General features: G+C 37.2%; 1 protein-coding gene across 1 annotated transcript in view; it reads left to right on the top strand.

The window, feature by feature from the left end:
* TRPA1 (transient receptor potential cation channel subfamily A member 1) overlaps window positions 1-9,184 on the top strand; it is a 33,871-nt gene extending 24,687 nt beyond the window's left edge. Inside the window, exons 19-27 of the mRNA XM_085221275.1 lie at window positions 148-295; window positions 1,528-1,617; window positions 1,838-2,007; window positions 3,343-3,472; window positions 3,602-3,784; window positions 4,513-4,581; window positions 5,655-5,765; window positions 6,260-6,357; window positions 8,067-9,184. Of these exons, the coding sequence (XP_085077401.1) occupies window positions 148-295; window positions 1,528-1,617; window positions 1,838-2,007; window positions 3,343-3,472; window positions 3,602-3,784; window positions 4,513-4,581; window positions 5,655-5,765; window positions 6,260-6,357; window positions 8,067-8,298 (1,231 nt within the window). The 3' untranslated portion in view covers window positions 8,299-9,184. The remainder of the gene's footprint in view (window positions 1-147; window positions 296-1,527; window positions 1,618-1,837; window positions 2,008-3,342; window positions 3,473-3,601; window positions 3,785-4,512; window positions 4,582-5,654; window positions 5,766-6,259; window positions 6,358-8,066) is intronic.
* The last annotated feature ends 8,456 nt before the right edge of the window (window positions 9,185-17,640 follow it).

Here is a 17,640-nt window from a genome sequence, read left to right as displayed (position 1 = left end):
AGTTCACACAAAGCTCAGTGAACATTGGTCACAAAATAATGTTTGAAATAATACTTACAATGAAAACATTATTGGCTATTAAATTTTAAATGCATGCTCTTCTAAATTTATCAAATGTTGTAACATGGAGTATTTTTTACTTTCAAGGATGGCTTATGGTTTTCGAGCACATCTAATGAATTTAGGCATTTATTCTCTTGGTTTGATACCATTGACTCTTCTGGTCACCCACATACAGCCAGGAAGATCTTTGAATGGGACAGAAATCTATGAAGCAAGACCATTAGAGTATGAGGTACTGAGTTTTCTTACTCTTTGCAATATATTTAGAATGGTTGTAGAAGGAAGCTGTGATTATTTTGAACTGCTAATTATTTATCAACTCTAAGTAGAATTCAAGTGTTTATTTTGATCCATTCAGCAGAGACGTCTGATGCTAAATTTTAATTATGATTTCTTATTTTTAGTGTATTTTCTAAAAACTTAGCTGGTAAATGACTATTTCAGTTTCTTCCATGAATTGAGTGTTCCTTTAACACTGAAAAAAAGGAATAACACATATCTAACAATAAGGAGAGAGCTAACAGTGATTTTTTTTTTCAACTTTTCATATATTTTTATTTTTCAGACAAAATAAACTGATATTGCTTTTTTTTTTTTTTTTTCAATTTTGACATAGAAATAGTTGTCAACTGTTAAGTCTTTTTGCCTATTCAATTACAGCTTTATTTGCCTGTATTTTGTATTACATTTGGGAGAGGCCTCCTTATGGCCTTCTAGTAATTAAAGGGAGCTTATAAACAGGAGGGCAAGTACTTTTTACAAGATAATAATAACAATAGGACAAGGGGAAATGGTTTTAAATGTTAAAAGGGGAGATTTAGATTAGGAATTAGGAGGAAATCTTTACTCAGAGGATGATGAGGCACTGAAACAGTTTGCCCAGAGAAGCTGTGGAAGCTGTAGAAAACAAGCATGTGGGGAATTAGCTTTACAATTGATTTATTAAAGTCAAAATTCACTGTTATTTTCTGTACCAATATAAGGCATCTCACTATAAAGTTCTTTGCCTGTACTGGTTGTAAATAAAGACATCAAAGGGAACAGCTACGTAAGTGTGTCAGGACTCCAATTTGTGTACCTTCTAAAGACTTCAGTTGTCATTTCTTATGCTACAGTGTGATAATTAAGTTATGGACTGAAGAATTTATGTTTATGTAGAGGCAAAACATACTGAGAATGTTGCCTACATACGGCAATTCCATTCACAGCTGTTTAACTGGTTAACAGCAACTCTCTAGCATGGGAATACTGAAACTCTTATATTCGGTTTGAATTACTTATTCACAATGTAACTGACATGAATTTAACAACAAACATTAGTAAAACAGAATTTTAGCCTGTTAGCTTGCTTCAAATAAACTTAGTATTATCTTAGCATAACGTAATATAAGGTAGGCAGAGCTAAAATAAACATTGTTCACTTAATAATTTCTAATTTGCCTTGTGCTCTGTTTTTTATTTCAGGGCTCATACTTCACAAGAGTGTGTATGTGTTTAGTTTTAATTATGAGCTTACTGGGAATTTGCAAAGAAATATTTCAGCTCATTCAGCAGGTAAATATATACAGGAATAGATTCATAACATTAATTTCAGTGTGCACGACACTTTATATGATATTAAAATACATCTAACTTTTTTCTAATTACAAGGGAAATATAATTTATTTCTGCAAATAAGATTAAAAGTGAGAAGAACATTTAAATAGTGTTATTTAATTCAGTCTCTTAATGATGAATGACTTGTAAATATGTGTCTGTCTCTCTTAAATCCTAGAAATTGAAATATTTGTTGGATTACTCCAATCTATTGGACTGGACAATTTATAGTACAAGCATAATTTTTGTGTCTTCTTTATTTATTAACACACCAGCTCATTTGCAGTGGGAATGTGGAGCAATTGCTGTATACTTGTCTTGGATGAACTTCTTGCTTTATCTTCAGCGGTAACAATTATTTAATTGCTCTGTAATAAATACTTTCAATATTTCCAGATAGTTTACATACCCTAGAGCATAATTGATTGTTAATCCTATTATTTATTTATTTAAGCTATGCAAGTTTCTAGATTAGGATTTAATGAAAAGTTTTTTTGTTGTTTTTTTTTTTTAACCTAATAAACTGTAAAGTAATTTTTGGTGCTTTCCATGCAAAGAATCAGTGTGTTATGATGAATAGAAAAGAAACAACAAAGTATTTTGATGTTAAGTAATTGTGTATTTTTTTTTAAAGAATGTCTAGAATTTCACTAAAAAAAAAAAAAAATCAAACAAAAAGTAATTGACTTCCCCTTCCCCAAATAAATACTGCTACAAAAGAAGGATGTAAATCACAGGTGGCAGAAGGAGAACAGACTAAAGTTATATAACTTGAGTGAAGATATTTCTATTAGCAGTTTATAGAGTAAGATGTACACCTCAGTTGTCTCCATCATAATGCTCTATAAAAGTATCGCAATAGATGAAATCATTTTGTGAGTTGACATTGACTCTGTTTATTTGTTGATTAATTTCTAGAGCATTTCACTGTAGTTGAAATATTGAAGGATAAGGTTTGTCAGTAAAAGCAATGTCAAAGATATAATCTCCTTATGACATTGCATTTGTTGACAAACGTTGTACACGTGTCTGAGCTTAGATAACTAATGAATGGGCTTGTCCTCTGTACTTTGCTGTGTTCTATGGGCAAAATGATATTGAACCTAAGCAGTAAAAATCAAATTCCTTGAGTGTTCAGCCTTCCTTCTTATGGTAGATTAAGTGTTATCCTTCCCTGTGTATTATTCATTTGTTTGTAGACAGTAGAATGTAATAGTTACTGTATGCTTAATTTTTCTGAGTCAGGCCATCTCTTCTCAAAGCACCCTTAGCTATTGACTCTTGACGTCAGTAGAACTGTAGCAAATAAAAACAAATTTATTTATATTAAGATTAGGTTTGCTTTACTTTCAGCTTATCTTTTTAGAGATGCACAAAATATTTCAGGGGGGAAACCTCGGGAAGGGATTTTCTCACTTGTGCTACTGTTTTAGCATAAAACAGTCATCTGGTTCATCTGGTCCTTGTGTCTGGCACAGAACATAAATTCCTGAGTTCAGATTCAGGAGAAAAACTAGATTAGTCTGCTTTATGACAGTGTGTGTTCTGAGATTTGGTTGATGTGTAGGCCAGGAATGGGGTGAGCTTGCCAGAGGACAGGCTGTTGAAAACACAATGACTTTAAACAGTGCTCTAACTTCAGTATTTATTTTTTCTTATGTTTTTGGTTCACTTATTGCCTAGATTTGAAAATTATGGCATTTACGTTGTGATGTTCTGGGAAATTCTGAGGACTTTGATTCGGATCGCGGTCGTTTTCTTTTTCCTGATATTGGCCTTTGGACTGAGTTTCTTTGTCCTTTTGGGTTCACAGGTTAGTTGAGTACCGTTATGATTTCTTTATCATTTTGGATGTTGCCTTTGAATAAAGAATTTCCTAAATTATTTAGGAATTTCATAGTTTTGTGGGGTTTTGTTAATTTCTCTATTTCTTCTTTTTCAGCAAACATACAGCACTCCACTGCTTTCTGTAATGAAAACATTTGCAATGATGCTGGGAGACATAAATTATCACGATGCATTCCTTGATCCATTACTGAGCAGTGAATTGCCATATCCATTCCTGAGTTACACAGTTCTGATTATATTTACTTTGCTTATTCCAATCCTACTTATGAACTTGCTAGTAAGTAAACTGCTTTTTAATATACAGAAGTGGTTAAGTGTGTGTGTGTGTGTGTTGGTGTGTGTGTGTGTGTGTGTGTGTGTATTTATATATACTGTGTGTGTATATATGTGTGTATATATATATATACATTTGTACACAGTTTTGACATATAGAATTACTTTAGTAATCATGCGTAACATTCATTCATAATGTAACAAATAAATATTTTTAGTGACATCAAGTTGCCTTTCCCTTAATTGTTGCAGAGTTATCCTGTATATCTTCAGATATGTACAACTAGGTAACTGATGAAATTTGCTGAGCTGCAAGAAAGATCTTCTCTACTTCTTGTGTTTGGCTCTACAATAGGCAGGAGCATGGCCTTCTCTCTCTGTGAGGAGTTTAAAAAAAAAAAAAAAAAAAAAAAGCTTCTGCGTATATGAAGAGTGCATAAATATCAGAAGAAACTGTTTTTCTTCTTTGCTGAGGCATAGTCCCTCTGGTCTCTGCTACACTCTGACTTTATCCTGACATTAGAAGAAATGTAAGAGCGAGGGATTAGGGATATAGTATGAATGAAGAAATTATGTTTCCAGATTCAAGTGCAACAAGTTGAACTTTAATTTGTATTTAAATGTAACAATTACAATTAAAAGCACAGGTCAGATTATTAAAAAAAGGAAAAAAAAAAAAAAAAAACCACAAAAAATGTTTCTAGCATCTTTGATCCTGTGCTGTATTTTTAGATTGGTTTGGCTGTTGGGGACATAGCTGAAGTGCAAAAATATGCTGCCCTCAAAAGGATTGCAATGCAGGTAAGTAGCATACCATGGAAACACAACTGTAGGAATTATCACTGCTAGAAAACCATCCAGATAATTAGCTAATTTATCACCATCATCACTAACTAACAACTTGGCAACTCTGTAAAGAAAAGTTGAATATGGGCATCCTATCCTTACTCTTATTTTCAGTTCTCTGCATTTGTGTACTGAGAAGATACTCTGAAATGCCAGGTATAACTAAGGAACTTAGTAGTATTTTAAATGTATTTAGATACCTTAATATATATAAAGACTTAGTAGAAGTGAAGTATAAGGGCAGTTCTTATGACAATTAATGCTTTCCACCTGTTGAGGTATTTTGTTGCCAAGAGGGAAGAAGAGGGAAAGTGGTATCTTGCAACTTCAGATCTTTACTGAGCGTGTAACCTTTGTGTGTTTGACTGTAACAGTCTGCAGTAGGCTTATACTAGATATCTTTTTTTTTTTAATAAGTATCTATGTTCAGTATTTTTTTAATAGATATATATGCTTAGTATTTCTGTAGCAATGTGAGAATAAATGGAAAGTTAGTATCTGCTGAGAAGACACTTGTATAACCAACTTGCACTGCTCACAGGAGTATTTTCCTTACAGTGATTCCTCTGGCCTCTTAATCTCTACTTGCTCTGTCATATCCTAGGAAAAGTGTATAGGAAATTTAAAGGGAAAAATCACTCTCATTATTGTTTAGTCTCAAAATCTTTGGCTATGAAACGTATTCAGGCTTTGAACCTTTCTGTAATTCTATACTGCAAGCCACAGAGTAATGAAATGTTCCAGTCATTACACAAGAGTTAACTCAGATCTAAAACTGTTTCAGTTTTAAGAATGCATAGCTGTGTGAAATAATCAACTCCACAACAAAAAGCTATATACTGCTTTGACTACATGGTATCTAGTGTCTGGACTGCATGGATCAAATACCATAGAGTGCTGTGTACATATCCTCTGAGACGTGATGCCTGGTGATTTGAATATACTGACATAATAGTTATTTTCATGTTATAATGTGTCTCCCTATCTTAAGAGAATATATCTTATTCTAAATGCAAAATAATGTTTAGGTTAATCTTCACACAAACTTAGAGAAGAAGCTGCCATTTTGGTTCCTAAGTCGAGTGGACCAGGAATCAATCACAGTCTATCCTAACAGACCAAGATACTGTGGATTTATGGTAAGGTTATGAGTAGTTGACTCTAGATTTTTGTACTAAAATTTGATATGATTAACTTAGTTTGTACAGGATTACTTCTGTTGCATTAATAAGATTAGATCATTAATTGATATCAATGACTGTCTGATCTTAAAGTGACAGATCAGTTTGAGTGCAGCCTAATTTATTCAGCTATAATTAGTGCTTTGAATTCTCAGTGATAGGTGATGTTATTAGTCAAGAGAAGTTACGGAAGTTTTTCAGACTGAAAATGTAAGTACTCGCTTCAGTCTTCTTTTTATCTATTTGTCTACTTCTAATTCCATCTGCTGTTGGTAGACTGAATTTTCTGATTAAGCAATAGGAATGTTTAGTATTCTGAAACTAACTTTATACCTGAAACTACTTTTAGCATTAAGAATGTGTTGAGGCTGTTACTGTTTACCCATTTAGGATTATTTATCTGTTTTCAGATGATAGTACTTTATTTCATCTTGATACCATGTTTTATTTAGAGTGTATTCCAGTATTGCTTTGGGTGTGAGGACTCTACCACAGATGCACAGAGCACTGATACAACATTAGAATTGGAAGTTCTGAAGCAGAAATACAGGTATACGTTTTCTTATTACTGTTGCAGTAAGTAGAGCCCTGTATTACAAAGGTATTGCTGTAAACTAAAACTCAATACTTAATCCGCAAAGTTAAATTTAATGTATCTGTTGTCCTTAAATAAACTTCACTGGTATGGTAACTTAATTTATATTCTGTGATGTATTTACTTTCAAAAGAAAGTGCTAAAGAAATATGCTTATCCTATGGCAGAGAAAGAGGACGAGCTTGTTTTCCTCTTGCAGTGAACTATATTAATAGGGAAAAGGCACACTCATTTCCAAATTAGAGGTTTGTGTATGGAGGTTTTCCAGAGTTATTTTAAACTCACAATTACTCTAATTCCAACTGTTTTGCAGATACACACAATCAGTAACTGACTTTGAAGTGGTCAGATGGTAAATCTGCTTCAGATTGTTTCCCCAAATATGGATTGCTGTCCTGATTCTCCTCCAGACAAATCATCTGTTTTCTAGAGGCTAGGAAGAAATCCTCTGTACTGTACATACCAATATACCCCTAGGAACACTTTCAGAAAAGCCTTCTGTGAACGTGCAGCTAGGAAAATCTATTCTCTGTCCCACCCCTTTCTATCACTCCCCCACCAAAAAAAAAAAAAAAAAAAAAAAAAAAAAAAATTCTAAAATTAGACATTTTTGAATGAAATAACTTGTGGCTATTTCATTACAGAAAGTTGTATTTTCTTCTCTGAAAACTGTTTTACTACGTTACCAGTATGTTTTTATTGTCAGCATTCAAAACAGCACTCAGTTCCAAACAGCTGAAGCTAGAGACAATCAGCACTGAGTGTATACACAATTTGTACTTGTGTTTTGTTTCAATTAATGCTAGTTAATTGCTGCACTGTTTTATTGCTTATGGTACTTGTTTGATAACCACATAGAAAGAACTGTATCTAAGGAAGTCCCAAACTGCTTTTCATTGAGAGACTTTTCAATCACTGCACTGTTTTTGTGCTGCAATTTTGCAAGTCTAGACATTCTGAAGAGCAGATTTTCAAAAAAGCCTGCTTCATAACTTCATGAAGACCAGTTTCTGGACACATTTACTATTTCTTCCTTTTTTTTTCTTAAAAGATAATGTGTTCTGTATGCCTGCTAACTGATGCTCTTTGTATCGATTGTACTTTGGGTAGCAGTTCTTTGGGTAGCACTGGAGGCATTCAAGTGCAGGTTGGATGAGGCTCTGGGCAGCCTGATCTAGTGGGTGGCAGCCCTGCTCACAGCTGGGGGTTGGAGCTCAATGGTCTTTAAGGTCCCTTCCAACCTAAGCCATTCTATGATTCTAAAGAAATCAGTAAGTTAGTCCTGTACGCTGTTAAAGTAGTTGTGAAGTTCACCAGATGACTGTGAGTGCTAAATTGTTGTTGCAAATCTGGTCCTTATTCCTTGCCAGACAACTTAAGTCAAAACTATGGAGGGAAATGTTTAGAATATTACTTTATTTGAGAGTGAGGTTGCTCTTATGTTAAATATGAATAGGGTATCTTTTCTCAAGAACCAGAAAATTGTTCTTTAATCTTATTTCTTAGAACCTGGAGAAGTAGCACAGTTTAAAAAATTAAGTGTCCTCCAAATAAAATTCTTTATTAGGAGAAGTGTGAAGTTGAGGACTGTCGATATCTGTCCTTTGAAACCAAATGACAAAGCTTATTCTATTTTCAAATTGTTTCTTTTTTCTTGCTTTTAGGCTCAAAGATATATCGACGCTGTTGGAAAAGCAACACGACCTCATTAAACTGATTATACAAAAAATGGAGATAGTATCAGAGGCTGAGGATGAAGACAGCAACGATTTATTTCAGCACAAGTTTAGGAAAAGGCAGTTAGAACATAGGAATAGTAAATGGGATACAGTGTTAAAAGCTGTTAAATCAAATGTGCCTAACCCAAGCACAGAAAAGAACACCACCTTCTTGTAGACTTCTCTGTGATACCGTGTTATATTAACATTTTGTTTTTCTTTAGGGTCAATTCTCTATGCCTGTGCATAATATCAATGTGATACAGTATTTATTCAAGTAAGAAAACAAGGCCAGATCCAAAAAAGAATGTAGGTGCTCAAAGCAGTATTTAAGAAGATTTAAGACGTCTACATCTAAAACTGTGATCCTAAAAGAGGCTGACGAATCAGGAAAGTGCCTAACTCACCAGATGCCAACCTTGCTGTCCTTACAGTTCCTCAGACTTCTATCTAGGTCAGTTCCTGGATTTGGCCCTGATGCTCTTAGTCATCTGCTTAGGAATGTGGTTTTTTTTTTTAATTGTTACAATTATTTTTTAGAATTTTTACAAGTTCAAACTGCAATTCATCAGATGTTTTGAGAGAGCCAATGGACTTTATGTAGACTACAGCAGGAGTAAAAGGCTAACTTGACTGATCCTTCGGAAACTTTGCTGAGTAAGAACTGCAGGATCAGACGTGAAAGATAGCAAAATAAATAAGATTACAAAGATGCAGTGTAGGATAAGAATAATTTCCTTTTCTGGATAACTACATGCAATTCTCAGAGGGATCATTTGAACTTGCATGCATATAGCAGTGGTAGAATGACATGCTATATACCAGTAATTTGCCACTTACTGTCCTTATACTGCTAATGTGATTTTGACCTTCCTGATATCATAAAAACTGACTTTGTTTCTTTAATCTGCACTCTGGTTTTGTTGTTTGTTTGCTGGATATTCAGTGCATTATGTAATATGCAGTAATAGACCAAATGTGGAAATAAACATGAATTAAACTCTGTTTAAGTATCTGAATATATTTGTTTCAAAAACAGTGGTAATAAACTAGTTGTGTCTGTATGTTACAGTGTTCTGTGATTTGCTTTTGAATTCAGACAACTTCTTTAACAGTTTAATATACATTAAATTAAATTAATATACATTATACATTCTTCATTTAAGGAACAGTTATGACTCTAGTTTATTTTAAAGCAATGCAGCTACCAGAAATCGGTTCATACTGTACAAAAGTTCCTCAAGAATGGCAGGAAGACGTGCTGCTGATTAGTAAAACTTGAGCCTTAAAATTTCTATGGATGATACTCTTTTCAGTAGGAAAAATTATTTCTCATCCAACTGCCTTATGCCGTCTTTAAGACTTTTTATTCTTACACGGTAAAATAGTGATAGAAAGATTATGACTGTTTTTGCCTGTTATTCTGCTTTTACTAAGGTGAACAGCAGTTTGATGTCTAATGGCAGATGATATCTAGATGATACCTATCTATCCAGGAAGCCTTTGGAGTGTTTTTTTCACTAGCCAGATTCACTGATATCTTTGAAATCTGTAGTATAAATCTACAACAGCTATAACTGGAGATGTTTGCTTCTAAAACTGAAGTTCTGCTCTGGTTTGCCTACCAAAATGTGAATTTGGTACGTAAGTGATAATTGATAAAATTAATCTTAACTAGCCTTAGGCAGAGGCTGAGTACTTGGCTTTTAGATTGTATAGTAGCCTCTTATTTACAGAAATTTGAGATAAACAAGTAGATCATCTGAGCTACAGTGCATCTGCAGCTTCTTCTGACTGCTGCAGAGCTCTTGGAGTGGGTCCAGAGGAGGGCCACGAAGATGATCAGAGGGCTGGAGCACCTCTCCTATGAGGAAAGGTTGAGGAAACTGGGATTGTTTAGCTTGAAGAGAGAAGAGAAGGCTTCAGGGAGACCTCACTGTGACCTTCCAATACTAGAAGGGAGTATATAAACAGGAGGGGGGTGGCTGTTTACGAGGGTGGGTACTGATAGGACAAGGGGGAATGGTTTTAAACTGACACAGGGGAGATACAGGTTAGATATTAGGAGGAAGTTTTTCACACTGAGGGGTGGTGATGCACTGGAACAGGTTGCCCAAGGAGATTGTGGATGCCCCATCCCTGCAGGCATTCAGGGTCAGGCTGGATGTGGCTCTGGGCAGCCTGGTCTGGTGGTTGGCAACCCTGAACATAGCAGGGGGGTTGAAACTCGATGATCATAGTGGTCCTTTTCAACCCAGGCCATTCTATGAATCTATGAAATGTCCAGGTCCTCAGGATAAAGCCCAACTTGAAAAATATTAAGCGAACACTAGATGGCAGTGAGTGATAAGATTTTTGAATAAGTAAATTGAGCCTAAGTACTTAGTTTTAAGTTGAAAGAGTCAACAGTGGGTTACAACAGAAGCAAAGTAGTCATCATTCACAGTTTTGAGGTTTGAGCCTTTCAAGCCTCTAAGCAGAACTCTGATGTGTTTCTACACAGCAGCCTCTCAGGGCAGGGTTTTAATCTGTTCTGATCTTCCAGCTTACAATTTAAGAAATGTTTTTCTTTTTAATTTTCTCAGGCTTTGCTTCTTTCATTCATTTAGCAGCTGTTACAGTGGAAAATACAGATAACCGTATCCATCTTTCCCACGTGCATGTCCACAGCTGACCCTGAAAATACTGCACAGTTTGTCTGCATAGAGGACAATCTGATGTTGGGGGTTAAGGAACTTCCGTATCTCTGAGTGATTTTGTTTTATTTTATTTACTGTGACTTAGCCATAGCAGGCTTGTCTCCTGTTGAATAGGTATTGGGATCTATTGATAGATTATTTGAGGTGTTTCTCTTGGTTTTAGTATTCCCTCTCAGACTGGCGTGGCCATCAGAGTAGTGTGGCAGAGGAATAACCTTTTCCACTGTGGTGATAGTAGGACTATGCAAACCCAAGGCAGTACAAAAGTTCACAGTGGTCAGGATACATACAGCACCTGTTAATTCAGCCATCCTTGGGTGCCTGGAGAGCAGGGCTCTTTTTGTCCTGCAGAGAAACAAAATTAGCCCAAAATTAGCAGCAGAGTTTAAAAAGGGTGTTTGCTACAGATGCAGATTTATGGCCTGGCCTTTAAGTTTCATGAAGGAGCAGTTCACAGCAGATACAACAGAGGATAGAAAACAGTTTAATCACCAGTATATTAACAAATGTGTAAACAAAACAATTAGGGCCAATAGATTTTATATGCAAAAGTGAATGTGTCTGAAGACTGTGGCCGGTGTTGGTGTGCCTCTGATTTTCATTGCCTGCTTCCATTTAATGAATATGAATAATGCTCGATGCTAACAGATCTGCAGCATGTACTCAAACGCATGTAACTCACCCTTTACTTCACTGATTTCTTTCAAATAATTTTTCATGTTCACCACTTCAGAATCCTAGCAGTCTTTCTTAAAAGATCCAAACACCAGAAGGGTTTCAGTGATTTCACTGAAGAGGAAGTTAAACCAGGCAATGTGCAATCAGTGTTGGAATTGTTAATCCGCATGGAAAAGCTGCCTGCTCTTCATGCCGATTACAGAGGGCTCTGCAGGCACACGTAGGCACCATTTCTCTCTCTTGTGACTGTATATCAAGTGTTTCTGATAGTGAGGGTAAACAGTGCAGTTCATTTCCCGCTGCTCAGCAGCACTGGCAGTGTATTCTCCTCAAAGAGAATGACAACACGGGTCAGGCAATGGCACCACCTGCTTCCACCAAAACTAGGCTGGGGCATATTTTTAAGAGTTCTTGCTGGGAGGATAAGTTTGTGCCAAAGGTCACCAACTGGGACAAGAAATCCTTGCTGTTAATGTATGATTTTACAGTCTGAAGCAAATTGGTAGTCCCATGCAATATCAGTGTGGTGGCTGCAAAAACCAGAAATCCAGAGGCCTGGTTTTGTAATGAATGCATCAGGCCCACACAGCACCATGCCCATATGAGTAAAATCTGTTGGAGCAATGAAATCCCTCCTTACGAGGGAACCTGAGAATTCTCTGACAAGAGACTTTAAAATGGATTAGAGAGAGACTGTTTTAGGACTGTTTTAGGAAAGCCCAGAAGGTAGGAAACAGCCTCCTTCAAACTGTTCAAAGAGCATACTCATGTCCTTTGTGTGATCTACTGCTACTGTCACTGCCAGTACTATCACTGCTGGAGTGATATAGAAAGGAAGCAAGGAAGCAATGCTGTGATAAATGGGCATCATGCATTGTGGGGTGATTTCTTCTCGCTTGAGCCAACTCATTTCCTGCCAATTCAGATTGTAATGTTTCTTGGTGTATTATCCCCATATGCATGATAATTGCAGTTGTATTAAATGGCTGTAAGTAATCATGGTAAAAATTACCACTGTAGCTATTACTGTCATGGAGAAAAGAGCCTGTACTACGAAGCGTTTGATCCAGCTCATTTCAGACAGAAGGCAGCATCCATGCATGTGCATGAAGAACTGGTGGATTCATCTCAATGAGGTGAAGGGATTCTCAGTGCAAAGGGTAGCTGTTCTCTCCTAGACTGAAACAGTTTGTGAAAAAAAAAGTACTGGGCATTTAAGAATGCAAAGAAATTAATTTCCATTAGCACTGATCAGCCTCCATTCGCAGTTTTTGACACTAGGGCAGTGCTCCCTCAGAAACATTCCTTGCTCTGACCCAAGCACTGTGTGTTGAGCCTCTTTCCCCATTGCACTCATGGCCAGAATGCTGCTTCCAACCATCCTCAGTGCCCACCAGTGCTAAGCTGTGAGAGCAAAGGTGGTAAAAAGATTGGATAGGGCCTTTAAGCATCCCCAAAATTCCAAAAAGTCATCAAAACAATCGAATTCCAAAATCAGAAAAAATAGGCATAGCTAGATTAACGTTTTCATGTTGGATAGAGTTCTCAGTGAAGGCACTGCTAGCCTTTGTTACCCTGAGAGCAAGGTATCTGCAGGCAACAGTTTAATATGTAAGTATTATATTTTGGATAAAAGTTGGGAAGCTGAGAGATCTTACTGTCCAGAACCCCAGTTCGCTCCAATAGAATCTTCTTCTCATGTGTTCTGTGGTGATGACAGAAACACAGTATTTCAGGTCTTTAGTATGACCACTCCACTGCAGTAACAGGACTGGATGAGAAGCAGCTTTGGTTCTGCAGAATGTCAGAGTTCCCTCTGGTCTATTCCACTAGAGAACCACTGCACCAGGGTGTTACACATAGAATCTAAACAGAAGATTCCATCTGTAAAACAAACAAATAAAAGATAAGTTAAGAGTTTGCAGGCTTAAGACAGATATTGCTGGGAGTGTGATGAAGAGGAAAAAAGAAGAAATATTTGTTCTAGTTAAACGCATTGTTGTTATCCATCAGCACAAGCTCATTTCTCACATTTATTATGACACATATGGGATGCAAACTACTTAGAGAAGAAGATAGATGTGTGGATACTGTTCCTTCATCCTAAAAGCTAAGAATAAAATCATTGCCTTCTAAATGTTCAATCAGCTCAGAGATGTTTGGTTACCATCGTGATCAGCCTCTACCAAAAGGCAAGTACTAACAAACTGCAGCCATTATTCTCTAGTACATGAACTTGTACTGTTACTAATTGTTGATAGGAAATGTAACTTTTAGTGTAGAAAGAGAAATGTACCATGGTTTGAGTGGCCTGACCAGTCTTCAAGGGCTCTTTATTTACAGGTTGGCCTCACTTTGCTTACAGTCAAGTTAAGGACTGGTCTAGTAGTTCTGCCTGTTGTCTATTCAGAAGGTAGTTTTGACTGGCCTTCAGCACAAGACCTTGGTTTTTCCAAAGCAATGAAAGGCTAATTACTGATAATTAGAGAAAAGTTAAAACAGATACTTGGAGTAAGTATGGAATATGTGAAGTAAGCCCATGACCAACAGTTCATATCAAATGAAATGCTTTTTAACAAAACGCATACCTGAAAGAAGATATGTCCTCAGGACAATACTGTTATATTCAGCAGAAGAGACATCTTGGCCTGGTAGAGTTGCCTAAGGGTTGGATCCTTGCTCTGGCGATGTGCAAGAATCAAGCTCTCAATGAGACGCCTCTGTTTCATTCAGGCAAAAAAGCAAACTAGCTCATAGCTGGAGGAAGCAGAGGAGACTTCTTCAAGCTAAGCAAAAGGATTTGCTACTGTAAGCATATCTGAACTTCCGATGGTAATAACACATCACACATATAATGAAATAACGTCCATTTCTTAATTACATGCATTGCATATAATATATACTTAGTTTATCTATCATGTGAGTGTGAATGTCAGAGCTCTCTATCAAAAGTTTGTTGGAAGCACTCTGGGCAGGTGTACCTTGTTTGGTTTTGAGAGGAGTCTGACATTTCAAATCCATATTTCTTGGAAATCTGATCTAAGGTAGGGCATTGATTTTCTCTTCCTTGAAAAAGCCTGCTGATATTCCTATAAAACATGCACTACTTTGTGAAGGATTTTCACAAAGGAAAAAATAGGGAGTTGTGCATTACCTCAGCCTTTAGCTTCTACCCAACAAGTTCTGCTAATTAGTAGAGATGGGCTGATTTCATTTCATGGCAGACTGTTCCCTGGCTAGATATTGTAAGTCCACCTAAAAAAATTCCATTATTTCATGTTTCTTAATTAATATTTTAAACTAGCCAAAAGATTTCAGCCTCCTTTCATTCCCTCTTCTGAAAGAAATAAATGATATTTTGTTTTGAAATATTTTTTGTTATTCTTTAAACTAGAAATACTTTCCTATTTTCTTTTAAAATAAAAAGGAAAGAAATATTGGGGGTGTAAAAATACATGCTACAGTTGTGTCAGATGAAAAAGAAAGAAATGACCACAGTCAGAGAGAGGCTGCAACCCAACCTCTTGCCCTCCAGGTAGGATAGGTCTTGAGGGAGTGGGGGGGCTGAAGGCATTTTGAAGGCTGGGCTGTAACAAGTGGTTGGAGAAGTGGAAGAAAGTGTTTCCCACAGAGAGTGGTTACAGGAAGGTGAAGAGGGAATTTGTATTTCTAAATGTAACAGGATCTCAGAAAGTGGAGGTGACTGATCAGCTGTGGCCTGAAGTTGGGAAGCCTCTTCTAAGCTCCTAGTGTTCATTCGTACCTTATTCCCAACCCAAATGTTTCTTTCCTACAGATCTTCTCTGCCTCCACAGCAGCTGTGAGGTGGATCTGGGATGTCCACCTGAGAGCAGTTATGGTACCAATGACACCACAGGGAACAGTAAGGCATAAGCAGGCACAGGGGCTTCCTTGTGGGTATGTAAGATGGTTTTCTAGAGATAGCACAAGCAAGTGAACGTGCACTGCTAAAATTAATACTTTCTCAACTGTCTGGTCTACAGATGCGTCAAAATCAACATAGAGTTAGTGAACATAAGTCAAGGAAAAGGAGGTGCTGAATAGCAAAGGGTCCAATGCAAATATAAAGGTTAATTGACCTACCCTAGCACTGTAGGCAATTGTGGCAGCTAGCTTAGAGGGCACTCATCATGTCTGGGCTTGGGCAGCAGAGTTTTCAGTGCCACAAAACTCCTTCGGTTTGGCTGGTGAAAGAGAAGGCAAGGGGTACTAAACAATTTAGGATGGAGCACAACAGTCCACAAGCAAGAACTGTGAGTCACCAAGGAGCTTTGTTTGTTTTGCAGCAGAGCCATAAAAGCATCATCCACTTATCTTGAATAAACACAACAATGCACATTTTTTTCCCGAGGAACTCATAAAACATGCATTAATGATCCCAGAGATAAACAATAGAATTCTATCTCCAGCATGAATGTTTTCTGATTTAAGAGCGTGCTTTTTAATTTTCTGCCTATGATCTTACTTCATGAAATAGCCTTAAACTAAAGACCAAACGATTGGCAAAGGGCTTGCTCTTGAGTTAGGAAGTCAAGTAACAATGCTTTCCTAGGCTTGAGGATTTCTTTCCTCTTAGGCTTTAGAAAGTTAAAGCGTCTAGCTAGGGAGGAATAAGAGGTTGAAAAAAAAAAATAAATAAACATCACTTGAGCTTAGATATTTGGTTTATTTTATGATGTATCTAAATAGTTAGGGTCATAAAAGGCAAAATTCTTCAGTGAGAAAATATAAAGAAAATGTAAAGTGGGGTTGGTCATTCTTAGATTCAGAAACCTTGATAATTTTGTGCCATCACAGCTCCTGGTCAGTCCTAGTGTATGTATTTGAATTGTACTGCATTGGACAACAGCCAATTTTACACTTTTCAAAATGGGGAATGAATGTTATTCTGGCCCCCATGGTAATCCACTATTGATTTCCATAATTCAGGTGATTACTCCTTTGAGAATCTAGCCTGCAGATGGTAGTTCTTGTACACTGCACCTTATGTCCCTGTGATGGGATTCCTGTGCCCTGAACCAGCTCAGGTAACCTACTCTGAGTCCTCGCCCCTGTCCTTGCCCAGAGGTTCAACTGTATCTCCACCAAGGGGCACATATTGCTGTTCTGATGTTTTATTTGAATTGAATGAGATAGCCTTGGGAAAATTTATTTCAAATAGTTCACTTCTGGGTTATTAGGGCTGTTTTTACAGTTAATCTTCTGTAATTGTCTGTTACATTCACCCTTCACATTGTCTATGAGTTTAGAAAATGCTTGAAGTGCCTACTGACTGCAGGTGGCAATCCTAGCCCCTGGCTGCTGTCACGCATATTCCTAGCCTGAAAAAATTTTGGGAATAGCTGAAAAATTCACACAATCCAAAATTATGCCACTTTTCAGAACATGTGGGGTGTCTGAGAATATCCATGGGAGAATCACCAGCAACATTTTGCTCCATTTGACAGAGCTCAACACCTTGTTAGATGAAGGAGTAGTGTACTGTCATACCTGACTGTGCATGAACAGAAAGAGTGATCTCTTTACTATTCAAAATACAGTTCCAATTTGGGTTGTTTTTTATGGAGAAGTTGTTTGGGTTTTGTTTTTTGTTTTTTTGTTTTGCTTTGTTTTGTTTTGCTACATTGGTCATTGCCAGAACCTCTGCTCCTCTAGAGATGGCCCCAGGACGTCACTGACCCTGCTGGAGGGGTGCAGCAGCCAGGAGCACAAAGCAGCAGGTGCTGCAACAGGGGGCTCTTATTCCAGGATAAAAACAACCTCCCAGAGCAGTGTTTGTCCATGTGGTTGCACCAATCTACTGGGAAACTTCCAGCTTGTTGCAGAAACTTGGACGTCTGTCAACATTGGCTTTTGCTGGTTGAGTGGCATGTATTCTTCCTGCAACACAGCCTCAGTATGCTTATAAGGAGAAGCATATATCTTACTGTGTTGGTGTTACCAAAATAGGAGGGTTTTCAAGATCACCTTCTACGCTAGAACCGGCAAAGCAATGACTGGCAAGAAATGTGTAACAGGTGGCACAGCACTAGAGTGTGTGTGGTCTTTCACAAATTGAAGCCAGATGAGGTTTCCTGACAGGCTGGAGTTGCAGAGCCCCACAGATGCCCTGTAAGGTCTCC

This window comes from Meleagris gallopavo, chromosome 3 (genome assembly GCF_905368555.1).
Source record: "Meleagris gallopavo chromosome 3, MGAL_WU_HG_1.1, whole genome shotgun sequence".
NCBI lineage: Eukaryota > Metazoa > Chordata > Aves > Galliformes > Phasianidae > Meleagris > Meleagris gallopavo.
Note: the sequence above shows the minus strand (reverse complement) of the source record. Positions and strands in the feature narration are given on the sequence as shown.